Below are 23540 nucleotides of genomic sequence, written 5' to 3'. Positions count from 1 at the left end.
CCCTTCGAGGCCGGATCTAGCGCCGGTGAGGCTGGCAGCTGATGGGGAACGTGCCACCAGTAGGAGGCAGGCGCCAACGTGCTTGGTGGTGGGGAGCGAGCAACACCGACACCCAGATCCAGGCTCTCACGGATGGGTACAACGTTGGTGAGGGTGGTAGCTATTGGGGACGGTGCATGCTGGTGTGCGGTGGAGGTGGCTTGTTGCTGGCGGTGACCGTTGGTGAGGTGTGGAGGTACGGCAAATCTGGCGCAGCTGTTGTGACGGTGCAAATGCCGACCCTGGCTTCTTGGCCCCCGGTGGTGGCAGTGTGGCATTCGTGCGACAATTATGTGTGTGGATTGGTTGGGTGTGTGGGGGGTGGATAGGGAACCTTAGGCGAAAGCCTTGCCGTGCCATTTGGCTAACTTGATGTTCCCGTTGATGTGAAAAACACACACTGGCCTGGAAGATCTGGTTAACTTCAGTGCAGGTCCAAAATCTTGCTTTTAGGTTCGTGAGCGTGCTAGTTGATTTGATCCTGCAATCAATAAGAAAGAAAGACAAGAAAAACGCGGTTAAATCCATAAACGATAGCCAATCGGCCAGTCGCCGATGACATATCATTTATCTTCAAGCCGATGTCATATTGAGATCGATCGGCAATTATAGAAAAATAAGATAAAGACCAAATCTACTCGATCGGTTGTAGATATTAATAATATACAATCTTCCGTCGATGTATATTTAAACCAAGTGATTGGGATAGATCGGTCGCCATGCCGAGACAGTATAAACCACTTAGATCGAAATATGCATTAACACAAAGATTATAAATGCTTATAGCATAGCCGATCAGATAGATCTAGCATGTATTGGCTAATACTCCGATATTACTCTATATTAAGATATCAGAACAAGTAGAATATATTAAACAAAAAGCCTAATATACCTTAATGTGATAAGATCTTAATATAAAGGGCGAATCTAGCATATCAATCAAGCATATAAAACGTAAAGTAGCTAAATCAGGTAAGATAGGCTGAAACTCCGACACTATCTATATTGATAATCATAAAACAAGTTAAATATTAGAGTTATAAATAGAACTTAATAGATCGAACCCAACCGATACAGCATTAAGCATAAAGATAACTGTAAGATCTAAACAAGATGATGAAAACCTCTAAAAAATGGTAGATATATGATATAATCTAGATTAGCAACGAGATCTAACTCTATCGGCTATGTCTTAGCAGTAAAAACCAACCGATGACAAGTTATATAGCGAAACTAACAAAGATTATAAAGTATATATGATAACTCGACGAATTACACAAACAATATTAGAGTGTCATAAAGATGGAAGCACTAATTCCGAGAACGCAAGCCGCCATGACAAGTTTACCTCTAGTCGAAATAAAACGAAAGTAAAAAGGGTGGCGATGCGCCGAAAGTGTATTGATCGTGTGATAATTGATTATATGGGTTCGGGTTCTATTTATACCCGAGATTACAAAACATGTTCTTGCCGGACACGACTCTTATCTCTAACAAACTCTAAGATACCATAAGTCTTTGCGGCAGACTTTTGCCCAAACATATCTCTAAAAAGATTACACGAAATATCCTAATTAATAGATACACTTGCCTATCTGAGAGCTTTATCTCTATCGTGGCAATCCCTGTGAAGCACTTTGATCGATTCTAGAAACATCCTCGAAACCATCGTCATCAGAATCGGTTGCATCACCTCTATCGCTTGTATCGGCTATCCTCTGTCCGATCCATCTAGCCGATGCATACTCTGTTCTTCGAATCCATTTCTTTACTGAATCCGCTTCGATTCCAATATCGAACTTAGTTCATATCTTACCAAATTTGGTCGTCAACAGTTCTCCTCCTTGGAGGCATCGTCATGGCATGGTCCCTCTTCTTCCATCATTGTGCTCCAGGCGAAAGCCTTGCCACAGTTTCCGGGCGAGTGACAACAGAGATTCATGTCATTTTTCTGTTAAGGGTGTAGTTTTGGAGAACCTTTTCATGTATATGTCTGATCGTCAAATCGACGTTAGCTGCGGGCTTTCTGCTTCCACACCAACACTCAATAGGCCGGGATGTTCGGCGAGGCCTTCGCCTTCTTGGATTCGTTTCTTGCTTTGCAGTAGGCGGCCGATGCTCTTAGTTGATTTTGCTAGGGGGAGTCAGAGCTGCTTTGTTGTTGGGGTGCAATGTAGCTTGGCAACGATAACACGTTGCAGTCGCTTTCTAGGTGTATAGGTACCAACCATAAGCAGGAAGCGACGATATGGTGGCTTTGGTTGATGTCCGTCATGGGAAGTCGCAGCTGCTTGGTAGTTTTTGTGATGAGCTCGTCAACGACGACACAAGTTTGTGGTAAAGTCAGATATGCTTTGCTCTCGCAAGCTTGGCAACGATGTCATGCATTCACTGTGAAAGTTGGAGTTGATGTGTCGCTTTTGCGCAAGCTTGGTAACAACCACTCATGTTTGGACTCCGTCGATGATCTACTATAAGTGTGTTGTAGTGTTGAATTGTTGTGTGTGCTGTAAATTTATCTAGCCGGCAACGGTAGTATCGAGGAGCTTGGCGAGATTTTTCTCATTGAGTTGTTTTTTCTTTTTATAAAACTTATCTGGGTTTTTAATCTGCTTATAAAAATATAATTGGCAGCTCTTCTACCGGTTTAGTTTCGCAAAATTCGATGGCCTTTTCTACCTCTGACGCGTATCTAGCATTCGGACAAGTTATAAATGTTTATTTTTTTCATGAAGATAATGAACTCCATTGGTCGTGTTGTGCCGTGAGTCTACTTGCATTGCATGTGGTGCTTACCAAACGCGTCGTCCTCGTGAACACGAGATGTTCGACAGCGAAAGAAAATGAAACCACGAATAATTTTCGGAGTTGCTAGAAATATGGCGTCATATGCTACAATCGATTTTTTTCAGCCACTTACACAGTAGTTACATCTCATTTACACTCCACTTACATATGTAATTAGTATGTACTTTTCGAATTTACATATGTAATTTTAGTACTTACATATGTAATTTTGAGACTTACATTGTAAATACACTAAAATTATATATGTAATTTAGGACTTACAATATAAATACATGCCGACTATTTTTAATGAAAAATATGGCGCCATAAATATAGCTACACCCATAATTTTTTACTAACCTCATGCAACTTGCTGTGATCTCTGTCTCTTAATACCTTCATCTTTAAAATATATAGTAACCCCGTACCAAATTTAACATAACCTAATAATCTAAATAAATATATTAGGTTAAGATTATTATATATTTTGGCGGAATGAGTATATAGATGTCTTTGATGCCATTGAAGCATACTAGCTACTCCCTCCATCTAAAATATAAGTATTTTTTGGACCCTGACACGATTTTTGAGACGCTACTTTGACCAACAATATATGTAAAAATATGATGTTTTAAATAAATATAGTTGCATATTATGATTGTTTGTTTAATAATAAATCCAGTAACATCAATTTTACATGATAATTTTTTTTTGCTACTAATGATCAAAGTTAAAAATGTTTAACTTGTCACTTTGCTAAAAGTGCTTATATTTTAGAACGGAGGGAGTAGTAACATATGTTTGAATCCTCTTTCCTAAATAAATTGGGCGGGGCGTTCATCTCTTCCCATCCCTTTTTTTTATGTTATTGAAGCAATCTCTGTCCTTCTCCGCTTCTCATGTGACCTGTAAAACTGGATCTAGTGAGAGAGTAAGTTTATTTGTCACTCACACACATATATACACACGTATATATGTATATGTGTATATGCTCTACCATTTTCATATGGCACTGTCGATAAAAAGTCGGAAACGAACATCGGTCATCCAGGAATTAACATTATTGTTTTCACCCTTGATATAATCTATGAGTATCATATGTCATCGGTGTTATATATGTGGTTTAGTGTTGTGTGTATATGCCTGTCATGTAATAAAAAATATATTGGAGCCAAAGACATTAAATATATATGCTAGACGACGCATATCCTAGACGGCACATATTGTGCAAATACTTCCTATATAGTTTTTTTCTTTAAGTTTATACTACATCCGTTTTATAAATAGATAACGCCGTTAACTCATAGAATAACGTTTGACCATTTGTTTTATTTAGAAAAAAATGTAAATATGCTAAAGTATAAGTCATATTTCGAATTTATTTAATGATAAAACATGTCACATCAAATAAATAATATTTACACAATTTTTTAAGTAAAAAAGAACGGTCACACGTTATATCACAATTTAATGGTCACATTTATTAGAAAATAAAGAGACTTAATAATTAATACTCGATTAATTATACTCCAATGATTTATACTGTTTCACCTACCACCGAAAATCTCAACAATAAGCTAATTCAATTTTGATGTCGCTTTATCAAAATGGCTAATGCAAAAATTTCGATAAAGTAGCAAACCAAATCACTCGATAAAAATCTTCACATGCTAAAGTTTTGTAAGTGTCATATATATCATCACGTTATAGGTATTACTAGACAATCAGCGCGCCTATATTTATAGTGTATGTTGTTTAATTGAATTTTAGTTTTTTCATAGTCCAAGAAAGACTATTGTGAGTTTATTTATTGATGTTAGAAAATGATACTTTAGTAAAGAATTTTGATTATTTCATCAAAGGGAGATAAATCATTCGTTATAAATCAATAGACCAACGAACTAAATAATCGATGGATTTATATATTATTTAAATGTGTGACCTGGTTTTGAGACAAAGTGTTCGAATGCAAGACTTTTCCTCAATAAATTTATTATTATTTTAAACATAATTGATGAAATAAAGGGTTTGTGATTATAATCGTACTTTTTTTCCCTTTTCTATTGGTGCATGCATTATTCGTCCTATTTATTTAGAGTTAATTTATAACACATAAATTTCAGAGGACTTTAATAGACGTTATCTAATTTATTTTAAAATTTTAGAAATCATAATATTTTTCATGTGTATTTTTTTCTGGATTTTTTTCCGCTTGATCACTCCATTCAGTTCTACAAATCCTAGGTAGAAGATACTATGTACTACTATGCCAGTTGGGAAGCTTCTAGCATTTGCTAGATGTGGTGCTCAAAACTTTGTTTTTCAGGATTTTTTTTCGCTTATATAATTTCTAGCTTTATCTCAAAGCTTAACTGTGCCACTTGTATCAATTGTCTGTTAGTTTCACTGCCAGCTTTAGAAGTACTGATGATTATCTGCCAACTAAGAGGGGTGTATAGATTTAGGGGTGTAAAATTTTGATGTGCCACATCAGGTATTATATAGGATGTCACATAGAGTGTTCGAGCACTAATAAAAAAACTAATTACAGAATCTGTCAGTAAACCGCGAGACGAATTTATTAAGCCTAATTAATTCCTCATTAGCAAATATTTACTTCAGCACCATATTGTCAAATCATGGAGCAATTAGGATTAAAAGATGCGTCTCGTAAATTAGTCGTAATCTGTACATTTAGTTATTTTTTAGCCTATATTTAATAGGCCATGCATGTGTTCAAATGTACGATAAAACAGAGTGAAAAATTTTAAGGCGTGATATAAACAGGGCCTAAACAAAAGCATTAATTCAGTCCTTGAATCCATGGCTGAAATACAAACGCACGGCATGATGTGGTCCTCGCTCACAATTGATTCCGATTTTCATTTTCTTTTCCACGTGTGAGGCTATTGCTGGGCCCACGGGTCAGTCTCACACGACAACGACAGCTGCCGCGCCAAAAAAAAAATAGAAGTGATAATAAAATGAGTAAAGTGCTGGCGGTTATTAAACTTATAAGACTGTGTCATATATATCTCACAGAGTCTTAAAACACATATCTAGATGTCATAACTTGTCAAAGTATATCATCTAGGTCCCAAATTAACACATCCCCTCTAGAGTCCTACGTGGTGCTAATGTGACAATGACATATGGACGTGACGTGTCCTTTTCTTTTTTTCTTCTTTTCTTTTTCTTTTTCGGTTTCTTCTCATTCTTCTTTTTTTCCTTTTTTCTACACGGGCACAGAGAAAGGAGAAGAAATAGAAAAAAAAGAGAAAAGAAAAAGAAAAAGAAAAAATAATACCATGTCATGTCATGTCTGTGTGGTATGCCACATTAACGCCACGTAGAATTCTGAAAGAATTGTGGTGATTTGGGATCTAGATGATCCCAAATGATAAGTTTTAAGATTTGGTTATACATTCTGAGAGTTAATGGATCTAGATAACACAACATGACCGTCGGTACAATTTACTCTAATAAAATATTTCGAGCGCGCCCCCACCCCTCCTCGCTCAGAGTGTCAAAGCCGCGCGCGCAGTTGCTGCCATGGCCGGCGCCGCCGCCGGCGAGACGCAGGTGCCCGACGACGTGGTGGACGAGATCCTGGTCCGCCTCCCCTCCCGCTCCTCCCTGGCGCGCGCCGCCGCGACGTGCTCCGCGTTCCGCGCGCTCGTGTCGTCGCCGCGCTTCCTCCGGCGCCACCGCGCGCGCCACGGGCCGTGCCCCGGCGCGCTCCTGGGCTCCTTCGCGTTCTCCTCCGAGGGCGGCGCCTTCCACCCCGCCGAGCCCCCCCACGCGTCCGCCGCCGCGGCGCGCGCCGTCGCGGCCGCCGCGGACTTCTCCTTCGCGTTCCTCCCGCCGTCGCCGGTGGTGGGCGACGACGACCCGCGCAGGGGCCTTGGGTGGATCGTCCGCGACCACCGCGACGGCCGCTTCCTCCTCGACCGCGTCGCCTCCCTCGACGACAACGTGTTCCCGGAGCTCGCCGTCTGCGACCCCCTCTCCCGCCGCTACGTCGTCCTCCCTCCCATCCCGCGCGAGCTCGCCGCCGCCGTCGACAGGCCGCTCGGCGTCATCGGCGGCCGCCGCCGGTGCGAGCCCTTCCTCGCGCCGTGCGACGCCGACGCCGAGTCAGAGCCCGCGTTCGCCGTGATATGGACGGCGCGTTGCCCGAGGAAGGTGGTGGCGTTCGCCTTCGCGTCGCGCGACGGGCGGTGGCGCGCGCTCCCGTCGCCGGAGTGCTTCGTGTGGAGCAGGCACCGCTCGCCGTTCGGCTGCCCGGTGCACGCCGTGTGGAACCGGCGGTTCTACGCGCACGGCTGCTTCTACTGGCTCGACTGCCTCACCCACCGGTGGCTGGTGCTCGACACGCGCGCCATGGAGATCACCGTCAAGCAGATCCCGTCCCCGGCGGGCTACTGGGAGGAGCACGTCGCCGTCGTCGAGGGAGAAGACGGCAAGGTCGGCGTGTTCGCGCACGACTTCTACCACGCCGGCGGCGAGGCGTGCCTCTACTACTACACCATCGTCAACGGCGGCGATGGCCCGCGGTGGCGGCTGGAGCGGACGGTGCCGTTGCCGTGGCCGGCGGCGCACGGCCGGCCGTACAGCATCCGCGCCGCCGCCAACGGGAGCCTGATCCTCGAGGTCAGCCATGGCACGCCGGCGTTCATGACGAGCTACCGGAGCAGGGACGTCGAGCTGTACAGGATCGACGTCAAGAGCTTCGAGCTGGAGATGATCTGCCGCGCGCGGTGCGCCGCCGGCGACATCGCCTGGGCATACTTCGGCTTCCCGCCATTGCTGTCCTTGCCAACCGTCTGAACAACAAAATCCCAAACATTCTGTACATTTCATATATATATATATATATATATATATCTCATAAATGGAAGGATCAGTTCTCATATATACTAATATAGTTGAAGGAAACAAATTACACCAAAATTAACCACAAGCATCATGTACAGTTTGTATCTGATATGTATTTAAACAACAGTTTGTATGGATATAGTTTCCAAAAACAAAAGGATGTTTGCATTTATCTTTTCCTGCCACATATACTGATTAACTGATGCTCCAGGTGCAATGGAGGCATACAGTTTACAACTACAAATCAAAACAAGAGTACCTTAATCATACAGGTTTATTTCATATAGCTTTCCATTTTCTGGTATAAAGGCCCCCATAGGCAAGGGGCTTAAGCAAAGCAAAACATATGTGAAATACACTCATTAACATATCACTGTATCTTTTCTGATCTTTATCTTCTGTCCAAATTACCAAACCACTTCCATGGTGTACCTTTTTCTCTCCAAGATAGGCATTACTCATAAACTGCTAATAGCTGCTTCTTCTCTGCCATAGGCATATACAAAGACCAATAGCTTTTGCTGGAATGTAGGTAGGTAGCTGCAAGTTGGTAGCTTCAAGCTGCTGCACAGTCCAAAGAGATTATTTCATAGCCCCTGCTGAATCTTGCTTGTGCCTTCTGTATACATCTTCCACACTAAGTTTATTGTTCTTTTCGCCCGCTTGGAGGATTGCACAACTGCTGAGGACCACCTGGAGGCAGCGGGTGAACGTCGAGTTCTTGTTGAGGAAGATCCAGCAGCACGAGAAGATGGTCCAGAGCCTCTTGATGATGACCCAGCATAACGAGAACCGGTTAATAATGTCATTGAGTTCACCAAGCCTGTGCCTGTCAAAGCAGGTACAAAGCTCTCCACAAACATGCCAGAAGATATGATATTTTCACCAGAAGGAATATCAACGTAGCAAACCGTCCCATCCAAAATATCAATATAGATGAATCTCTTTTGGCTCCCCAGAAAGAGCTTGCTCTTGTACATGAAAAATGGCTTCGTGCCCAAAACAGAGGGATGGGCAATATTGTGCAAGTGAACCCAGAATTGCCGGGTTGAGTCTGCCAGCCAAATCTCTGATTCTGTATATGCTGCCCCTTTACAAGGCATAGACCATAAATGAAGTTTCCCTTCCCCCTCGACTAATTCCAAATCACGGTCTCTTACACTGTCTGGGACATCAAGATATGAAAACTTCTCATCTGTCAAGTTGAATGAGAGGATTTTTCGAGTAAAGTGAGATGATTCATCATCAAGAAGTAGCCAATGCATTTCATCATTAACAACAACCGGCTTTGTTGTCTTCAGGAGTTCTTCCTCTTCAGATCCACGTACCGTCCTCCATGACAACGTGCCAATAGTGCAGACTTCAAATGTCAAGTGCTTTATCCAATGGCGGAGAGCGACTACCTTATACTCTTTTGTAGAGTGCACATATCCAAGAAAATATTCCGAATATTGAGCCTGATATACACTTTCTGAAGCTGGCAGCGTCAAATGCTTCCTTGTTGTTGGATTCAAAACTTCAGCAGCACCTTTTAAATCATAGGTGCACACCATGCCGTTGCAGGGTTGTGACATGTGAAACCTAGATGAGAACACAGGCTCTGTTCTTTTGAAGTTCACTGTGATGGGATCAAACATGTACATCTGGACAAGACCGTTATCAACTGAGGTGAAGCAGGCAATGGCCTGGCGGAAGCGGAGAGCACAGTTGAGGTGGTGATCCACAAAAGCAGGTTCTACAATGCAGTCTCTCCAGAACTTGCACACACTGCAGAACTTGAGAACAGTCCTACCGGGTAGGAAACCAATAATAATCCGCTGAATATCTTGAGGAAGAGAAACTTGGGATTGCACTTCTTCATTTTGCCCATCAAGAATTTCATCATTATTGTCTTCCATGGCTTGATGGCAAGTGACAACTGCAACCAAGGTAAAAGGCTTAGTCAGCACAAAATTGGAAGAACAAAAAGGTAAAGTGGTTGGATCTGGATCTGGACTGTACTGGGGTAAAAAACAAGAAAGAAGATATTATTTAGGACATGACTAACAAAAAAATTATAATATTTGCCCACTAGATCACTTATCAGTACATTTGGAGTGAAAATACAAGGCATTGTTGATGATCTACAAGGTCATTCAAAATGGACTTGATGATACGCATGGACCACAAATGAAGCATAGGTAAAACAGAATGGTATAGATATATAATATACATGTTCTAATAACAACCAAACAATCCTAACTGCATTGGTTTTCTGAAATAACAATTAAGCTTAGGAAATAGGACATGAACTAAAGTACTCCTTCCGTTTCCCTTTCTAAGACTATATGAATATATTTTTGAGATGGCATACAGATCAAGCAGAGTATAAACCAAGGGAAAGAGAAGGTAAAATGACCATGCTGCCTATTCTTAAAACACCTTCAAAATAGGAGTTGAGATGCTTCTTATAAATGCAAGCCAGAGAGTGAGGGTAAATAGGGAAATGAGTCAATAAATGCACATTCAAACCTTATGTCTTTAACTAGGTTGGAAAAACCACATGCATCATAAGAAAATGGAGAGAGTACTAAACAATAGTGTTATCTGCTTCATAGGAAGATGAGACAAAACATTGCATTTGCATGTTCCTCCTGCAACTTGGTAGAAACAGACACCATATCCAAATTTGTCCTCAACTGCAGATTTAACCAGCAGTCTAGGTAACCCTGATAAACCTTCCATTCATGTAACATTCTACATTGTAAAAGTGTGATCATATATTCATATCTTTTCCTGCTTCAAGCGACAATTATAAAGATCATTTCCAGTAGTGAATCCATTCTAAAGGAGACATCCATCCAAAGAAAAATGTTGCATGATGACTTCCAAAACCACATTCTAATATACAAATCATACATTAATACGGAAATACCCCCAACAAATTCAACACCAATCCAATGATTCATCCTAATGCTTTGCAAGCAAATCACAGAGTCAAACTTAGCCAAACATCACCGCATCTCGACGGATTCTATCCTGGGGGCATATGGCGGTTAATTCTCTCGGAAACAAACTAAACTCCAATTAGTACTAGGGTTTAACGCAAAAGCCATAGAGATTAAAAAAACCCTCCAGATCTAGCACAGAAAAAGCTTAGGGCTAACGCGAATTCGAGATAAAAAGAAGTGCGGACAGAGATAGAAATGGAGGAGGAGGATGTGCGGATCGGATGGGATGCTCACGAGTCACCAGCGAGCGAAGCGGGGGGATGCGGCGGGAGCAGCAGACGCCGGCGTCGCGGGGTGGAGATCGCCGCGGTCGACGCGGCGGCGGCGGGAGCAGCAGACGCCGGCGTCGCGGGGTGGAGATCGCCGCGGTCGACGCGGCGGCGGCGGGCGAACTCCGGGGAGCCGAGGCGTCGCGGCGGCCGGCGGCGAAATGGCTCGCGGGCCGAAGTGTAGTGGGCTTTTCTCGAGATAGACGATCGGCTAATCTCCTCCGGCTGAAACAAAGCAAATAATAAAGCATAATATTGGGATTAGTATAATAATTTGATCCAAATGGAGACCGATAGCTGGATGAGAGAGAGAAAAAGCAGGTTAAAAAAAAGGAAATTGCTCACTACCATGGTTTACTCCACTGGATTCTCATTTATGGTATATTTTAGTAATATCATTGAAAGTATCATTAAAGTTTCAGAAATTATAATAACAGTTCCTTTCGTTTACTATTATAATGAAGTACTCATATCTCCCAAAATATAAGAGATTTTGGTTAGATAAATATGGAGTCTGATCTTACGAATTTGGACATAGAGCTTATCCAGATCCTACTATATGTGCCTCATTAATCAACACTCTTATATTTTGGGAAAGAAAAGATATAAAATAAATTTTTATCCATGTATTCTTCCCCTTTTGAATAGATCTGAACACCTCGAGCGGAGGTGCTCCCTTAGTAGAATCATTTTAGATCCAACACTAGGCTACGAGGATAACGATAATTATACATTAATAATAGGTAATTAAACAAATCACCGGTGCGATGAGACGATAACTAGGGTAGATATAAGATCAGTTGGCGGTGGCGAACCTGGAGTAGTGGGAGGGAAACCTCAGCGAGGAGGCATGATCCGGTGGACTAGACCCGAGAAGACGTTAGTTGTGTCGGCTAGAGCGCCATGATCGCCATGCGCTCCTCCGCTACCAAAGGGCGTGCGGCGGCGGCGACGAACTCATGAGATGGGGATTAGGGGAGAGACTGCCTTGACCAACCTAGCTTTGCCTTCTTCATATAGAGGTCGCCTTTAGGTAGGGTATGGTTGGGCCTTGGGCCTAATTATGAGTTGGAAGTAAGGTTAATAAATGTGACCTATTTGCTTCCGAGTGATTTCCTCAATAAATGCGGCTACCATTTAGTTACAGATCAAACTTTTAAAATTTAGACAATTTTTTGCTAAAAGTTTAAATCTTGGTTTGCTTTTTTTTTAAAAGAACTAAAAAAAGCCCGTACATTACAACGGGTAAAGGCTATTTTAATCTTATTATTGTTATTTGTTAAGGTGAATTTACCGTGTGAATTTGCTTGGATATAGTTGCAGTTAGGAGTAGATTTCTTATACGACTCCTTTTATATTTCCAAAAGCTAACAGTCTTAAAAGCTTACTCAAATACTGATATGTAAAAAATCCATATGGATGACGTACCAAAGTATCGGTAAAAATAACTTTATTTTTTTTATAGTAGAGATATTGACAGGTTCATCGAGCGATTTCTAAATATGAACCGACTCGATAAGAATGATAACCACGAAGATCAACCGGTTAGAGTCTGTTTTAGGGCTATGTTTTTGTTTTATGCGAAGGGCTATAGTAAGCAACGATTTTGGTAAAATGTTTTGTTAGGTATTTTGCCCATAATTTCACTGTAAGTCGAGAAACCCAAAGTTCGACATGTAATGACACGATATAGCTTGTACTTTTAGGATGTAGAGTTGTGGATATTTGAAATAACCATGCAAAATATTGCCAAACTAGATTCGTTATTTACTGTTCTGAAAGGTTATCATTCCGGCAGATGTTATGAAGTTGTGAGTTTAGGGTTTTCGTCATTAGAGAGGTCGTAATGGTTTTCTACTTTCACTCTAGACTAACATTTATATGTATTGGTGGCCATCGCATATAGGGTCGAACGCATCATATAGCATGAAAATTGTTTTTACAAAATTTTTACAGGATTCCCCAATCTGAACTCTTTGTAGGAGTAAGAAAGAATCTCTCTTCTTTATTTTTTTAACATCCCACTTTTATCATAATGAACATTCCAAGTCACTTTATCGAAAATCCACACGAAGAAGTAAGTTTTGATTTTTAAAAAATAAAAAAAAAGTAGAATAATGCACACTCCAAGCCAGATCCAACATGATGAACACACCAAGTCAGTTTTCTAAAAAAAAAAATCCACTCCGTGAAGTGTATTTTGATTTAAATAAAATACTATTATGAAAATTAAAGATATTTTTGCCGGTATCTTGGTACGTTAGTTTTCAAAAAAAAAATCCACTCCATGAAGTGTGTTTTGATTTAAATAAAATACTATTATGAAAATTAAAGATGTTTTTACCGGTATTTTGGTACGTCATCCGTGTATGAGTCGGTTTTTAAGTTTGTTTGCTTTTGAAAATACATATCCGTATTTGAGTCGGTTTTTAAAATCGTTCACTTTTGGTAATAATGAAGGAATCATATAATAAATCTATTTAAAAAAACTCGCATGTTAACTTGGAATGATCGGACTCCTAACTGCAATTCATGATTTTCTAAAAAAATATATATCCAAGCGAACTCCCAGAGTGAATTTTATCTAAACTAAATCATATAACAATAATAAGATTAAAATAGACTTCACCTGTTGCAACGCACGGGCATTTTTTTCTAGTAAAATAAAAAATGAATAATGAACACTCCAAGTCAGTTTTAGCTAAACTCCACTCCAAGGAGTAACTTTTGACTTAAGTTTTATCTTCCCCTCATCCCCTCAAAAGTACACTTCAAGAAGTTAGATTCGATTTTTTTAAAAAAAAAACTAAAAAAGGAGTGTTAAACCAAGTCAGTTTTTATCTAAAGTACACTTCGAAGTTAGATTCGAATTAAAAAAGATTCGATTTTTAAAAAATAAAATAAAAAACTAAAGTCCTTTTCAAGAAGTTAGATTCGATTTTTAAAAATTAAAATAAAAAATGAGTGTTGAGAGTGGGATTTGAACCCACGCCCTTTCGGACCAGAACCTTAATCTGGCGCCTTAGACCAACTCGGCCATATCAACTTTTGGTGTCAGTGCGTTTATTTAGATTTATAATCAAAATCTTTCAGTGCGCCTTCGTCGGATAAGCCGCCCTCTCCCTCCCGCTGTCCACCTCCACCTCACAGGCACACCATCCAGGCTTCGCTTCCTCCAATCCACGACAATGGCGCCCGCGTCGCTGACGAGATTGACCAACCCGTTGCCGTGCGCCTCTCCATCTCCAAGGTAAATGCGGCACGCGGAGAAGTTCTCCTGGATGTGTTCTTTTCTCGGGGTCTGAGCTTGCTTGCTGTTCTTGGGCGCGCTCTCGATCAGATGCCGGCGCCGGCCGGGGAGATCTCCGCCGGCGAGGGCGGCGGCGTGCGGGGTGGTTTCCAGGAGGAGGGCGGTGTCGGAGATGGCGATTCTTGGCGGCGCCGCCGCGGCCGCGGCCTCCTGCTGCGTCGATCTCTTCTTCGCCCACATGCCTGCCCGTGCCGCCACGCTGGAGCCTGATGTGATCAGGTGATCATGCTCATCTGGTTGGTGTTGATGAGATCTTTTATTGAGATGGAATTTTCGAATTTCGATGGTCACTGAATCCGATCTGATTTGATTTCCCTTCTGAAGTCTTCAGGTACAGAAAGCTGGACAGTGGAGTGAAGCTTGAAGGTAAAATATACATACATTGCAATTACTGTTACCAGTGGTTCTAAAGGATTTGCCACTGGACCCACATGTCATAGATACATGAGATCCTACATGTCATAGACAGCGAGTGGCGAATCATTAATTGGCACATCTTAAGAGTATCAAATAATTGAATGTCCCGTTTTTTTTATATCTGTCTGCTCATGAAAGAACTCATGTTTCTCCATATTTGATCAAGATGTTGTGGATGGCGAGGGTCCAGAAGCACGTGAAGGAGATGTCGTGCAATTCAACTATGTGTGCCGCCGCGCAAATGGTTATTTCGTGCATAGGTGAGGAAAGATGACACTGGGTACAAATTCAGCTCAAGAGACCTCATGTCATGTACGGATTATCAGTGTCAGTACAATCTGTCCATGTCCATTCATTTCTTTGATCTCATTAGCTGCACTCTGTGATCCAGCACGGTTGACCAGTTTAGCGGCGAGAGTAAGCCGGTCACACTTGCACTTGATGGAAAAGAGGTTATTAATTAGCTCCGCTCCTGAAAACTTCGCATCATTCACATATCCTCACATTTTTCAACAGTTTTGAGTTATTCTGATATCTGGTTTAATAGTCTTGTTTTAAGTCATTTACAGATGATTCGAGGTCTCAAAGACGTCATCGTTGGAATGAAAACAGGAGGTAATTAGATTGCTGAATTACAGCATACTGAAACTCTGCATGCTAATCACTTTAAGAACAATGTTTTTCATCTCTGAAAATACCATGGTTTTTAAGCACATTAACGTTTTCCATCTGTTCATGGCTTGAGTGTAGGTAAGAGGAGAGCTCTGATACCTCCTCAAGTAGGTTACACTGATGAGAGCTTGCAGCCCATACCAGAAGAGGTACAAGTTACAAAACTACCTGATGAGCTAAGCTGATTGCTGCAACATATTGCATTTTTTCTGTCGTTTTTCCACTTGATTTGAACTAAGCTGATTGTTTCAACATATTCCTTGTCTGTGATTTTGATCATATTTGCACTTAATTTGATTGCGATCGCAGTTCGGTCCACGGCGAAGCCTCCTGTCACATGCCAAGGAGCCTCTGGTGTTTGAGGTTCAGCTGCTCAAGGTCCTCTGACCCTGAATTTTTCTGCCATTATCTAATCATCACATCCTATAGTGTTCACTCTTCAAAGAATATGCATTTCTCTTTCAGAATAAACTCAGAAAACTGTACTGTTTCATATGTATAAGATACAGTGATCACTTGCTGATTTGAAACGCAACTAGCAGCAAGTTGAATCAATGAAAGAGACAATGAACTGCATCTAGCCAGTCTTCTTCAGATCACCATCCATTCCTGAGTCAAATTTGTACGACGAACGGCGCAACCATCCATTTTTTGGTACTATTCGTGCAAAAAAAAATTGAGGCCCTGTTTTTTTCCCTAGTTATTCACCGGATTATTTCCGCGGATTATCTGTTCTATGCTTCTAAAAATGTGATCTATCAAAAACAAATTGCTTCTACTGCATTACCACTTTGTTCTAACCTATTCTATTTGTTAGGTTTGTACTCTACAATATAATAGTTAATTTGTTAATAATCAAGTAGATAATCCGCGTCACTAATCCGGTGAATAATCTGTTTAGAACACTGGAATAATTCATTGTTTGTTGTCAGTGTCACTGTCACTGATCGTGCAATGAGCGGTGTAGTAGATGCAGTAGGAAGGGAAGACTGACTTGCACAGCAACACGGGCAACTCCGGCGAGCGGCGGCGGCGGTGGTGATCGCCGGACTGAGTCGCCGGAGGAGTAACCAAACAGGAGTCCTGGAGACTGAGGATTCCTCTCTCCGGCGAGCGCGACATGGTGACGCTCTGCAAGGTGACGTGCGGCGGGAACAGGCGGCCGGCGACGGCGTCGTCGGCGTAGCCGAGGCACGGCAGGTCGGCGGCGCCGCTGCTCAGCACGGTGCGCCAGAAGCGCGGGTCGGGGCGCGACCGCAGCAGCGCGGCGAGCATCTTGCCGCCGAAGAAGGAGGCGGCGAGGCGCAGCCGCTTGGCGATGGCCTGCCCCGCCGCCACCAGCCGCGGGTCGGCCTCGGCGTCCGCGCCGCCGAACGCGTGCGCCTTGAAGAAGAGCCAGTACTCCGCCGGCGGCGGGGGGCGGAGGGTGATGGTGTCCGCGGCGGCGGCGGCGAGGCCCGCGACGTGCTCGGCGTGCCTGCTCGTCACGATGACCTTGCTCCCTCGCCGGCCGCGCCGCAGCGTCGGCATGATCGCGTCGATCACCCGCCGCCTCCGCTCGTCGACGCTGTCGAACACGGCCAGGAACCTCACCCCGCGCAGCCTCCGCTCGAGGAGTGCCAGCGTCTCGCCGCTGTCGCCGAACACGCTGGTGGTGGTGGCGCTCGCCGCGCCGCCGGTGCCGGCGAACATGGAGCGCAGGAGCAGCGCCGTCTCGCCGGCCGCCATGAGGCTCAAGCAATGGAAGTCCAGCTCAATGATCAGCGAGAAGCGGCGGCGAACCTCGAGGTCGTTGCAGACGTGCTGCACGAGCGTCGTCTTCCCGAGGCCTTGGCGGCCAACTATCGAGAGGACGGCGAGCTCTGCCCCCGCCGGCTCGCCGCCGCCATCGCCGTCGCTGTCATGCAGCAAGAAGTCGAAGACGCGGCGCCTCTCGACCTGCCGGCCAAACATCTGGCTGTCGGCGTAGATGTTCGTGTTCAGCGGCCGGTGCAGCGCCGGCGGGCAGCTCTGCAGCATCGTGATGAACCCGGTGAGATCGCCGGAGACGCTCTCCAGGTCGGCAAGGACGCCGTCGAGCTCCGCAGCCGCGCCGCCGTCCCAGAACACCAGCCTCCTCGCCGCGACGCGCAGCCGCTTGGCCGGGTTGAGCGGGTTCGCCACCGCCGCCTCGCGGCGCCCGCCGCCGTCGTGATCCGTCGCCACGGGGAACGCGTCGAGGAAGTAGCGGCCCTGGAGCGCGCCGTCGACGAGCTCGGAGAGCCACGCGAGGAGCGCGCGGCCGGTGATCCGCCTCGCCTCGGCGGCCTCCACCGCGCTCTCGATCCTGACGACGAGGCGCCGCAGCCTGCGCAGCTTCTCCTCGGCGTCGCCCCGCCGGTCGCGCAGCTGGCCGGCGACGAGGGACATGAGCCTGCCGACCATGTCGGCGACGACGCCGGAGACGATGGCGTCGCTGGCCATGTGGGAATTCGAAGGTGGTGGAAACGAGCTCAACGGCTCAAATCTGGTGCAAAGTCAGACGGGATTAGACTAAGCACCCATTATATGATTATTATATCCCACTTATTTGGATACATACCATTTTGAACATATTTTAAGTCAAACTTTAAAATTAGGGTAGGATTTGCATCATGTCTCTTTCCATGGAGGGGCCGAGGGGGACACAGGAATTTTTGCATTACTCTCTCTTTCTGTTTATTTTTATTTGATGTTGGATAGTTTTTATTATGGAGTATATTATGTATATAAAAACTTTGAACGCTCGTATTTTTGCAAAAAAAGTTAAATATTGAAAAAAAAAAAAGTTGCATAGCTCCTTCAATTTTTTAATATACGATGGCATTAACTTTTTGTTATATGCTCGTCTATTCATCTCATTTTAAATGAGTAAACTATGTTGTACATGAACTTTGCGTGATGTGTACAAATAGATACACCAACATGTAAATTGCTCGTATTCTTTGCAATAACTTGGCTAGTTCATGCGAACCAGGCCAAAACAATTCACGCAAGAAAAATTGATCAGTCTTGATGAAACCTTTGCAAGCATACTTATTTTATTCTGAAAAATAAAATCCGTACTACGGTAGGGCAAGCAGCCAACAAAAGATTGCAACATAATTATTATTGTTGACTACTATGTTCTACAAAGCACAAGTACAAATAACTACTAGCATGCATGTGTGTCACTCTTTTTTTTTTAAGAAACATGGTACAAACGCAGACACTCATAACACGCATATATTTCCTCCTATGAATGCACACACCTACACCTTACCCCTATGAGCACCTCTGGAAGACTGGGCCGATATATCTTGGGACTGATGAAGTCACCACGGACGTCTCGCTGTCGACGGGTACGTTGCCATGTGTGTCATTCTGGTACTATATATTCAATCATTTTTGAATGTGTAGATTGTTTTGGACTAGGTTCACTAGGCACGTTATTATACCGGGATGAGCAATTTGTAAATTGTTTTACCTTATTTATACCTACCTCACACGTTCATGTACCATGAGTGTAATTTACTCTTTAAAAATTTATGTAATTGTCATTTTTTTAATTGATTTATTATTTAAGATTCTTTAAGTATGATTTAAATTTAAATAAGACAAATGGTTAAAAAATCAATATCGATATATATTTTAAAAATGAAGGTAGTACTCTCTATTTTAAAATATAGGGTGTATTTTATTTTATTAGAATAAGATTTTGATTAACAATTGCTTCTCTAATATATTATTTATGTCACAAAAGTATAATTATATGAAAGAAATTCATATTTTTAAGGCAAATCTAACAACATCAATATCTTTTAAAAAAATTATAGTGTAATAGAGTAATTATTGGTCTAAGTCTTGTTCTAACAAAATAAAATATACCCTATACTTTAAAGTAGAGAGGGAGTACTTTTTATTGGTCAAAGATAAAATCAAGCTTGTCAACCGTGTCAAGTAAGAGAGAACGGAGGAAACATGTCAGCACTTTGGCTGGTCGTTGTGGCTTATTAGAAATGATTATGTTGTCAACAACATAATCATTATAAAATCACCCTTTCAGGTGTTATGCAAAACGACGATGGTTACGCAGAAATGGAAAAGGGTTGCAAATAGAGGAGGATGGCGACCGGTGGATGGGCTTTCCGATGTCTAGTTTTATGGAGTTAAAACTTAAAAGTGTTGTTTTCTTTTGCCGTGTGTTTAGATGTCAGACTCTTTTGCTGTCAGTCCTGGAGAATGCTCAGCGCCAATACAAGTAAGAGGGTGTTTAGATTTAGGGGTATAAATTTTTAGCGTGTCACATCGATTATATAGAGTGTCGTATGGTGTTCGGATACTAATAAAAAAACTAATTACAGAATCCGTCAGTAAACTGCGAGACGAATTTATTAAGCCTAATTAATCTATCATTAGCAAATGTTTAATGTAGCACCACATTGTCAAATTATGGAACAATTAGGCTCAAAAAATTCGTCTCGCAAATTAGCCGCAATCTGTGCAGTTAGTTTTTTAGTCTATATTTAATACTTAACGTAGGTGTTCAAACGTTCGATGTGATAAGATATAAAATTTTTGTGGGAGAACTAAACAGGGCCTAAGATGATGGAAATGGGTTATACAAATTGTCATATCACATTTGTATTTATATAAAAGAGAGAGGAGAGAAAAGAAAATGGCCTATAAATATGTAGTAGCTGCAACATGAACCCCAATAAATCCTATAAAATCTTTATTCTCGGTGAAGTACGGCAGCCATGGCTCCTGCTGCCACGTAACCGCAGCATCCTCTCTTCCATCCTGTAGAAACTACAGTAGTAAACACAACCGTCCATGGTACCGAGTGTCAGAGGCCTGATACAGGGCCATTAACCTTTTTACCAACAAGTTTTGCAAAAGAACCCATTTCATTTTGTTAATTACATAATAATATTCTTTGCTTGTAGGCTAACAACTTTATATGGTTATTGTCAGGGTCATGGATACCACATACCACATACCTAATAGTAGTTGACTAAATTTCGGCAGGATCCACCATATACAATATTCTATACGGAAACAATCTTCGAATATAGGAGGAGTTCTGCATAAGGAAAGACAAAAGAGTTCTACATGGAAACGACAAGGACTACTCGGATTGTATCTATATTGGTTTCCTTAATTCTACTTGGACAATGGGACACCTATGGGTATAAATACAAGACCCCCTAGGAGGAGAGGGGACACACCCACAATGGGACACACCCACCATGGGAGACACCCACCACGGACAACATAGACGCCACAAAGTTACAACATACAAACCAACATACGCCAAGACAAGACGCCGGATATCGACTTAGTCCCCTACGGTGTCTCCGGATACTGTCAGGAGAGACGAAAGCGCTATCTCTGATCTCGCCGGGCACGGACTCGAGGAGGAAGACTACCCTGTTGTCGATTATGAGTCAGACCTTCAGACCGCCATGTCGACAACAGTTAGATAGGCTACCCCAAATATTGTACTGGTGTGATTATGATGAATAAGAGCAATACCGGCTTCGGCCAACAGGATGTAGGGTTATTACCTGACAATTCAGGGGCCCGAACCTGTATAAATATCCTTGCCTCCATCTTTTTTACCTCAATCTCGCATATACCCTGGTACCGACGATCCCCATACTATGCAAATACCGGAATCGCGACATCAAACGTCGACAATTATATTCCACAAACCCAATGAAATAATATGTGATATAGCTATTTTACCATGTTCTACGTGAAGAGTGTGACAAAACGAGTATATTTTCACTATTACAGTAATACTACATGTTCACCTTACATATGTACTACTATAATATAATTTTTAACTAATGAATAATTACAGAACCATTCACTTTTTATTTTTTGATAAAAATATCTTAAATTATGTGTCTCCAAAGGGGAAACGTTTAGCTACTTTTCATATGACAAGCTCATGCCCTATATCGATTATCATAAGAACACATATATCAAAGAGAGTGAAAAAGAAGCAAATTTTTTCGTATATAAAGCACATATTTTCTTTTTTATTTCAAACTACTATGCCCAAAAAAATGGTTTCGCATTAAATTACTACTCCCTCTGTATTTTAATGTATGACGCCGTTGATTTTTTGATCAACGTTTGACCATTCATTTTATTCAAAAAAGTTATGTAATTATCATTTATTTTATTATCACTTGATTTATCATCAAATATTCTTTAAGTATGGCATAAATATTTTTTGTATTTGCATAAAAATTTTAAATAAGACGAATGATCAAACATTGTTCGGAAAGTCAACGGCGTTATACATTAAAATACGGAGGAAATATATTTTAAACACGTTGAATATAATCACCGCAGCAACACGCGGAGTGCTGGCTAGTTATATGAAAGATGGGTGGATTAGAAATTAATGATATAATATATATTTAAAATTAATTGATGTATGAGTAGACTATTATGTAGTATGCTATATATGATATTTTAATTTTTAAAGTTAGTAGTTGACTATATTATTAAACTTGTTCTTATTGATGTGTTTGTGTTAGCATTTTAAGTTGGAATCCCGAGCAGAGGGTGTAGGTGTGTGTGAACTAGCATGCCAATGGGCCAAGCATGCCTTGGCCCACGCTTCGGCCTATGTCGTGGAGGACTCCTTTGCCAGCGACACGGAAGTTTGTGATACCCAAGTCGTCGTGGACGTCCAAGCGGTGGCCATGACCGAGCTCGACCTCTATGGGTTGATGGAGAGCCAGCTCCAAGACGTTGCTGTTGATGTGGCTGGGAGCGAGGTTGATGCTATGGCCGTGGCTGAGATGGAGTTCCATGGCGCTGTAGTTGATGTGACCGAGAGTGAGGTCCGCATCGTCCTAGCCGTACGTGATGAAGCGATGGCGATGGTTGTGGCTGTGCCCAAGATGGAGCCCAATGGTGCCGCAGTTGCTGTCACCGAGAGTGAGTTGGATGCTGCCATGGCTGTGGCCGAGATGGAGCTCGATGGTGCCACAGTTACTGTCGCCGAGAGCGAGCTTGATGCCGCCGTGGCTGTGGTTGAGATGGAGCTCGATGGTGCCGCAGTTACTGTCCTTGAGAGCAAGCTTGATTCCGTTGTGGCTGTATACGAGGTAGTCGTGGACGTGGACGCGTTTATTGAGCAATCTCGAGCATATTTTCTACACAATATGCTTAAAAAATGCTGTCATTCTGAAAACAGATGCAATCGATACAAATAGTGAATCTATAGCTACTATTTTCAGATTTTTGCAGACATGATGTTTTGCAATGATAAAACTATACTCATTGAACTATAATCGCTAAACAGATCATTAAGGTAGAGTGCTAGGCAAAAAGCAGAATCTAAAAACAAAAGCTATCCGCGAAATGCATCACATGACAAAGATTAAATTCAATCGTGTTCATTTGCATCATCTAATTACTGAGTATACATCAATGTCCATTAGTATACAACACGTCTATTAATAGAAGAAGTTTACCTTCCTCTCCAGCAGCAGATCCTTGTGTAGATTAAGAATCTCCAGCAGCAATATTATCACCCTGCTCTCCAGCATATCCTCCAACTTGGGCGGAAGTACCTCCATCTCCAGCGGCAACAGCTCCTTCGCCTCCGGCAGCATCAACACCTACGATAGCACAAATAATAAGAGATCACAAACGAATTTTGTAACTAATTCAAACCAGAACTAGGACACTACACTGGTGGAGAAACTATCTTTGATCGGTCAACTAGATTTCACAATAGTCCCGATTGTATTAAAAACCGGGACTAAAAACATATTTAGTCTCGGTTTAAAAGCTCAGAGGTACTTTTTAATCTTTAGTCCCGGTTGGTAATACCAACTACGGTTAGTAATACCAACCGGGATTAAAGATCTATTTATAGTACCAACCGGAAAAAAAAAGATCGACATGCACGGGGAGGTGTGCGCACGGATAGGATCGAGGTCTCCTCCTCCCTCCCGCTCCTCTCCCCTTTAACTCCCGGCTCCTCCTATCCTCTAGCTCTTTACACCTTATCTCTTTCTCTCCTCCTTTCTCTCCCCCTTTAACTCCCGGCTCCTCCTATCCTCTAACTAGCTCCTTACACCTTATCTCTTCCTCTCCTCCTTTCCCTCTCCAATCCTCACCACTTCTTGATCTGCAGCGCAGAGGCCC

General features: G+C 42.5%; 4 protein-coding genes and 1 non-coding gene across 6 annotated transcripts; 2 read left to right on the top strand and 3 right to left on the bottom strand.

The window, feature by feature from the left end:
- Positions 1-6312: 6312 nt before the first annotated feature.
- On the top strand, positions 6313-7861 carry LOC127764152 (uncharacterized). Its single transcript, XM_052288985.1, has one exon. The coding sequence runs from the start codon at positions 6379-6381 to the stop codon at positions 7654-7656; it is 1278 nt and encodes a 425-aa protein (XP_052144945.1). The 5' UTR covers positions 6313-6378; the 3' UTR covers positions 7657-7861.
- Positions 7798-11169, bottom strand: LOC127764151 (F-box protein At3g07870-like). The gene is made up of 2 exons (XM_052288984.1): positions 10929-11169; positions 7798-9622 (listed from the first exon to the last, which is right to left on the bottom strand). The coding sequence occupies exon 2, from the start codon at positions 9600-9602 to the stop codon at positions 8292-8294; it is 1311 nt and encodes a 436-aa protein (XP_052144944.1). The 5' UTR covers positions 9603-9622; positions 10929-11169; the 3' UTR covers positions 7798-8291.
- Positions 11170-13928: 2759 nt separating this feature from the next.
- Positions 13929-14009, bottom strand: TRNAL-AAG (transfer RNA leucine (anticodon AAG)). The gene has a single exon. It is a non-coding gene; the product is annotated as a tRNA-Leu (tRNA).
- Positions 14010-14096: 87 nt separating this feature from the next.
- Positions 14097-16756, top strand: LOC127761282 (peptidyl-prolyl cis-trans isomerase FKBP16-1, chloroplastic). Of its 2 annotated transcripts, XR_008015228.1 has the most exons (9): positions 14097-14213; positions 14304-14492; positions 14605-14639; positions 14857-14950; positions 15082-15142; positions 15260-15305; positions 15441-15511; positions 15672-16016; positions 16295-16756. XR_008015228.1 is itself a non-coding variant. In XM_052285555.1 (8 exons), the coding sequence occupies exons 1-8, from the start codon at positions 14152-14154 to the stop codon at positions 15747-15749; spliced, it is 636 nt and encodes a 211-aa protein (XP_052141515.1). In that variant the 5' UTR covers positions 14097-14151; the 3' UTR covers positions 15750-16159. The 2 variants fall into 2 exon arrangements, 1 of the variants encoding a protein (XP_052141515.1); XM_052285555.1 differs by lacking the exon at positions 16295-16756 and having other exon boundaries at positions 15672-16159.
- LOC127761281 (putative disease resistance RPP13-like protein 3) lies at positions 16258-17825 on the bottom strand. Its single transcript, XM_052285553.1, has one exon. It carries the CDS (start codon positions 17823-17825, stop codon positions 16278-16280), a length of 1548 nt encoding a protein of 515 aa, XP_052141513.1. The 3' UTR covers positions 16258-16277.
- Between the last annotated feature and the right edge of the window lie 5715 nt (positions 17826-23540).

Source organism: Oryza glaberrima, chromosome 2, assembly GCF_000147395.1.
Source record: "Oryza glaberrima chromosome 2, OglaRS2, whole genome shotgun sequence".
Taxonomy (NCBI): domain Eukaryota; kingdom Viridiplantae; phylum Streptophyta; class Magnoliopsida; order Poales; family Poaceae; genus Oryza; species Oryza glaberrima.
This window is presented reverse-complemented; position numbering and strand designations above follow the sequence as displayed.

What these genes read in the sequence shown, in the direction of transcription:
- LOC127761281 (XM_052285553.1), bottom strand. Translation starts at nt 17,825, where the DNA reads ATGGCCAGCGACGCCATCGTCTCCGGCGTCGTCGCCGACATGGTCGGC.
- LOC127764152 (XM_052288985.1), top strand. Translation starts at nt 6,379, where the DNA reads ATGGCCGGCGCCGCCGCCGGCGAGACGCAGGTGCCCGACGACGTGGTG.
- LOC127761282 (XM_052285555.1), top strand. Translation starts at nt 14,152, where the DNA reads ATGGCGCCCGCGTCGCTGACGAGATTGACCAACCCGTTGCCGTGCGCC. An exon ending in AATGGTTATTTCGTGCATAG is followed by an intron (nt 14,951 to 15,081) that starts GTGAGGAAAGAT and finishes TCTGTGATCCAG; the next exon opens with CACGGTTGACCAGTTTAGCG. An exon ending in TGCAGCCCATACCAGAAGAG is followed by an intron (nt 15,512 to 15,671) that starts GTACAAGTTACA and finishes TTGCGATCGCAG; the next exon opens with TTCGGTCCACGGCGAAGCCT.
- LOC127764151 (XM_052288984.1), bottom strand. Translation starts at nt 9,602, where the DNA reads ATGGAAGACAATAATGATGAAATTCTTGATGGGCAAAATGAAGAAGTG.